This window comes from Diachasma alloeum, unplaced genomic scaffold (assembly GCF_001412515.2).
Source record: "Diachasma alloeum isolate Michigan unplaced genomic scaffold, Dall2.0 Dall_scaffold_00208, whole genome shotgun sequence".
Lineage (NCBI taxonomy): Eukaryota > Metazoa > Arthropoda > Insecta > Hymenoptera > Braconidae > Diachasma > Diachasma alloeum.
The window spans coordinates 1,384,638-1,389,118 of NW_021680373.1; the positions used below are offsets into that span (position 1 = coordinate 1,384,638).

At 34.3% G+C, this 4,481-nt stretch overlaps 1 protein-coding gene across 1 annotated transcript; it reads right to left on the bottom strand.

Annotated features, from left to right (window-relative positions):
* Window positions 1-1,012: 1,012 nt before the first annotated feature.
* On the bottom strand, window positions 1,013-3,955 carry LOC107036363. Its single transcript, XM_015254301.2, has 7 exons — window positions 3,899-3,955; window positions 3,793-3,866; window positions 3,453-3,705; window positions 3,048-3,190; window positions 2,468-2,609; window positions 1,592-1,713; window positions 1,013-1,499 (listed from the first exon to the last, which is right to left on the bottom strand). The coding sequence occupies exons 3-7, from the start codon at window positions 3,592-3,594 to the stop codon at window positions 1,065-1,067; spliced, it is 984 nt and encodes a 327-aa protein (XP_015109787.1). The 5' UTR covers window positions 3,595-3,705; window positions 3,793-3,866; window positions 3,899-3,955; the 3' UTR covers window positions 1,013-1,064.
* Window positions 3,956-4,481: the final 526 nt, after the last annotated feature.

The window sequence follows — 4,481 nt, forward strand, 5'->3', positions numbered from 1 at the left end:
GGGGGGGGGGGGGGGGGGGGGTCACATTCGCGGATGGGGAGATTCTGATGAGGTGGTTAAACAGGACACGATATTGCAGATGTCCTCTGAAGAAGTCTTACCAATCGAATTTTGTAGTGCAGCGGCACGTGGAGAGATGGCGGAATTATTTTCATTTCAAGCGGAATTACAAACTGAATCGAACTAGAGCACTAGGTTGTCAGATGGAAACTATTATTTATAAACAAATGACGATGGTTAATCACTTGTAATTCGTCAACAGATGAATGTAATGCATTTTTCACTATTTAAGGATGACTTAATTGATTAGAAATTTGAAAAAACTAACGACGTACTAATTTTTTTTATTCAGGCATGCATGACCTCTCGGCCTTTTACATAACTAACGACGTACTAATTAAGAATCAATGTTCAGTCGGCGAAAAAATTCGATGCTGCCGAAAGTCGACTTTCCCTCTGACAAAATCAGAAATCTGACCTTTGATGGAGGTGAAAAAAATTATTTTGAACGTGAAATACAAAAAAAAAATAAACAATTTCAATTGGAGTATGTTTCTAAGGACTCCCTCAAACCCTCAAAAAATTACCAATCCCCTCGGAAACTATTGGGGAACAAATAATTATCAATGCCCCTTTTTTACGTTTTCCTCGAAAATTTCCAGCCGTTTAGCTGCACCTGTTAATACAAATGAAATTCGAAGATATGGTGGAGGTCGAAGACCTCGAAAATATTTCCGAGGTCGACGACGTAACTATTTGAACTCGAGGTAAATCATTCATCTACTGCATTAACGAGTATTCCCAACTAGTTGTAAATGAATATTTCCAAAAAAATATCAATTCATGCTTCTCAATTCAAAAAATTGACTTCCAGCTTGATTTAAGACTCTCTGCGTTCAATCCACCGATTGAAATCAATTGCTGTATTTAATATTGATAGAGATAAGCTATCGAACAGTAAAAGATGATGAATACTTTTCTTTCCGTCTTCCCCAAAGAATCATTCAAAACATTTGGACTTGATAAAAAAGATAAATTTATTTCATTTCAATTCATTTCAATATTTATAAAACTTTATAGCAAAATATTCCCGAACAAGCATCAGACTTCTCCTCTTCCGAGTCGAAATAGTTGACTTGAAGCTCAATTTCCGACTCCGTACGTTCGATCCATCGATCCACATCAATTCCAGTGTCCAATGTCGATAGACACGAAGCTATCGAGGGGCGAGAGATGACAAAGGCCCCCTTTTTAATGTGTTCCTTCAGGAATTTCCAGACGTTCCTCTGCTCCTCTTCCGACAGATAAAATTCAAAAACATTGTGCAGGACCACGACGTCAGCCTCTCGCACCACGTCCCCAGCGTCTTCTATCCGTTTATTGATAATCTCAATGCGTTTATCCATCTTGTGTTTACGAACGACCTCGTTCTGCAGATCGCACCAATCCTTGTTCATTTCCACACCGATTATCTTGTCTGCGTCAGTGTAGACGTACGCCTGGGGGAAGAATAAATTCAGCTCTTGTGCTCATTGAATTTTTTAATGTGATTGATTGGAGATTGAATGGAATGGACAGTTGATTTACTCACGCCGTACAAGACTGCGCCCAGTCGTGAGCCAACGTCGAGGACGATCTTGCCGTCCAGGGTGGGCAGGAGGGTATTGAATATGTGGTACAACTCGTCGCGAGAGACTGAGTGGGATATGTATACTGAAAAGGCGATTATTATCTCCATAATTCTCATTCTCTTTGAATTATCTAACGGAAGACTAGTGTGAGTTTCAAACTCGCGAGCTATTGGAGTGAGATTTACAAAGGTTTTTTTTTTAATTTTTGAAAAAAATGTGTGGATAAGAATTACGAGTTTTTTTGAAATTCGACTCCTACACAGCTAATTTTTTTTTAATGTAAAATGGCCCGAAAAATGTATCTGAAAGAATCGAGAATATATTTTCAATAGTTTAAGGATAATTTTTTTGCCTATTTTACATAAATGGGGCGAATTTTTTACATTAAACAAAACCAAATTAATTGTGTAGGAATCGAATTTCAAAAAACAACTCGTAATTGTTACTGTACACATTTTTACAAAAATTTTAAAATTGGTATAAGTTTGAATACGTTGACTCATTTGGAAAAGCCAAATTTTTGCGATAAAAATCACTGATAGGATCATTCTAATTCCACAAAATCACAACTTTTTTCTCTTGTATACATAATCTGAATTCTCTTTGAATTTTTTTCTGTAATTTATCTTCTTCGAATATTGAGAGAATTTGCAAGTGTAACCCATTAAAAATACAGTAAATTGGAAATACCTCAAAGAATGTGAACTAAAAATATGAAAGAAAGAAAAAAATAATTTATAGAACGAGATATGTTGTGCTAAATAATCACGTGGATAGTGTAAAAACCCAAAATAAAGTTTCTGGTATATAAAAATCATGTAAAGAAAATATTTTACTGAGAGAGTCAATGTTCCTAGAGCCACAGTCCTTGCAATAATGCCTGGACAATTTTCCTTCCTTTACCAAATCATGGACATCGTCGTCGTTATATAGAAAGCCATCTACGTGCACTGTGATTTTGGGATCACAATCGCCGTTCTAAAATGAAATTCATGGCATTAGACTGATGATAAAATGTGAACAAAAAGAATCAATTTATTTTACACTCATTTTTGGAGGTCTCAATTTCCTTTACACAAAACAATCTTTACCCAAAAAATTAATGTCATTAAAATAACTACAAATGCGAATGACCGAAGGAATTGAGTGGTTTTGCTCAAATTTTTTGGATCTAAAAAATATGAAAGGCGTCGTTGAGACATTTTTTATATCTAAATTGTGTTGACACAAAAAATTCTTATGAATATTTAGTCCCATCAGGTTTGGAAGTTGAAAAATGAGAAACAAAATTGAAAACTTGAAGAATTCCTCATTAATCCGGTAAAAAGGAGGTAATTATGATTTTTTTTCTCAAAATCTCTATCAGATTTTGAAATATTGATTGAAAATAAATCATCAAAGACTTGAAATAATTACCGGACCCTTCGTCGGGATTTTTATCTCCTCTGAGGGTAGAACGGCGTCGAAAGGAACTTTCTCACGGATCTCCTTGACAATTTTGTTCAACGTCGCCACTGGATCGTCCAGCAAATGCTCGTCCTCGTCCTTGAAGTCGTCGTCTGTAATAGAAAGTTTTATTAGTTTTATCAGTGATTTTAAGAGAATCATTTGGGTAAGAAGGCAGGATAGTGTACCGAATCTCTAATTTCCCTAATTGCATTCGATCATTTACAAATTCTTTTCTTTCTGTTTCCTCTCGTTTTGACATTCTCTTTCCTCTCGTTTTGGCCCATCCTTTCATATTTTATCTTCGTCTCTTTTAATTTAACAAACCTTTTGCTATTTTAACCCACGTGCTCTTCAATATCAATGAAGAATTACCTGATTCGTCCCCAATTTTAATCGTCATCCACTCTTGAATCGCAAATGACAGCAGATGCTCACGATGAGATTTATTCAGACTCTCCATTATCTTCCAAAGTTGAGTTTTAGCATCTTGCAGAGATATTTCCTTATCTGACATGACTACAAGTGATCCCAACAGACTACACGTGGTTGATAACCTAAAACGTCTGCGCAATTTCCTCAATCAGAAATTCTCCTGATTTTCACAATTCCCAAGCAATGTTGAAGTCTAAAAAAATAGAAAAATTAATTTTGCAGTCAAAGTCGTCAATCATGTCTTAAAAATGCAAAAATACCACGTGAATAAATACTTTACCGCTGAGAAGTGATTTGTGGACAGTTGAACACTCATTGATGCACGTGCGCCTCGGAGAAATGCGCAGGCAACTACTGCGCATGCAAATTTCTTCGAATTCAAACACCTCCACATTACAGTCTTTATTTACAATCACATCTCTATTTTTATTTTTGAAAAAAATGAAAAAAAAAATTATTGATTTCATTGATTGAACAAAAGCCGTCAAAAAATATAATTCAAAACTCTCGAAAATATTTCTATTCATACATTGAGAGAAATTTTTTATTCAGATTCAATAAAGTTTATTTAAATCAAATGGTAGTAACAATTTTTCATTCAAACTTGCACTTAATTTTCATTTCTATTTTTCTTAGCTCAAATAAATAGCTTTTTCAAATAAAAATGAATGTTTTAAAAATTATTCGACTATTAAACTACGTTTCTTCATCGTTTCTCCTGATTTAGACTTTAACATTGATAACAAAGCAATAACATTGATGATAACATTTGAAACGAACTTATTAAGATGTGATAAAATCACTCACTTAGACCAAATAAATAGTTTATTAAATTCCAAAATTCTGAGGAATGCAGAAATTTCTTATTTTGGATAACAAAAACATTTTAATCGAAATAAATATGAGTTTACTAATTTCGAACAAAATTAATGTTGAAATGAATAGAAAAATTTCAACTGGTTCACGTCG

Excerpts from the sequence above, each read along its gene's own strand:
- LOC107036363 (XM_015254301.2), bottom strand. The coding sequence starts at position 3,594 with ATGTCAGATAAGGAAATATCTCTGCAAGATGCTAAAACTCAACTTTGG. Across the intron at positions 2,610-3,047 it reads AAATCCCGACGAAGGGTCCG|AACGGCGATTGTGATCCCAA; the intron begins GTAATTATTTCA and ends ATTTCATTTTAG. Across the intron at positions 1,500-1,591 it reads TGGGCGCAGTCTTGTACGGC|GCGTACGTCTACACTGACGC; the intron begins GTGAGTAAATCA and ends TTCTTCCCCCAG.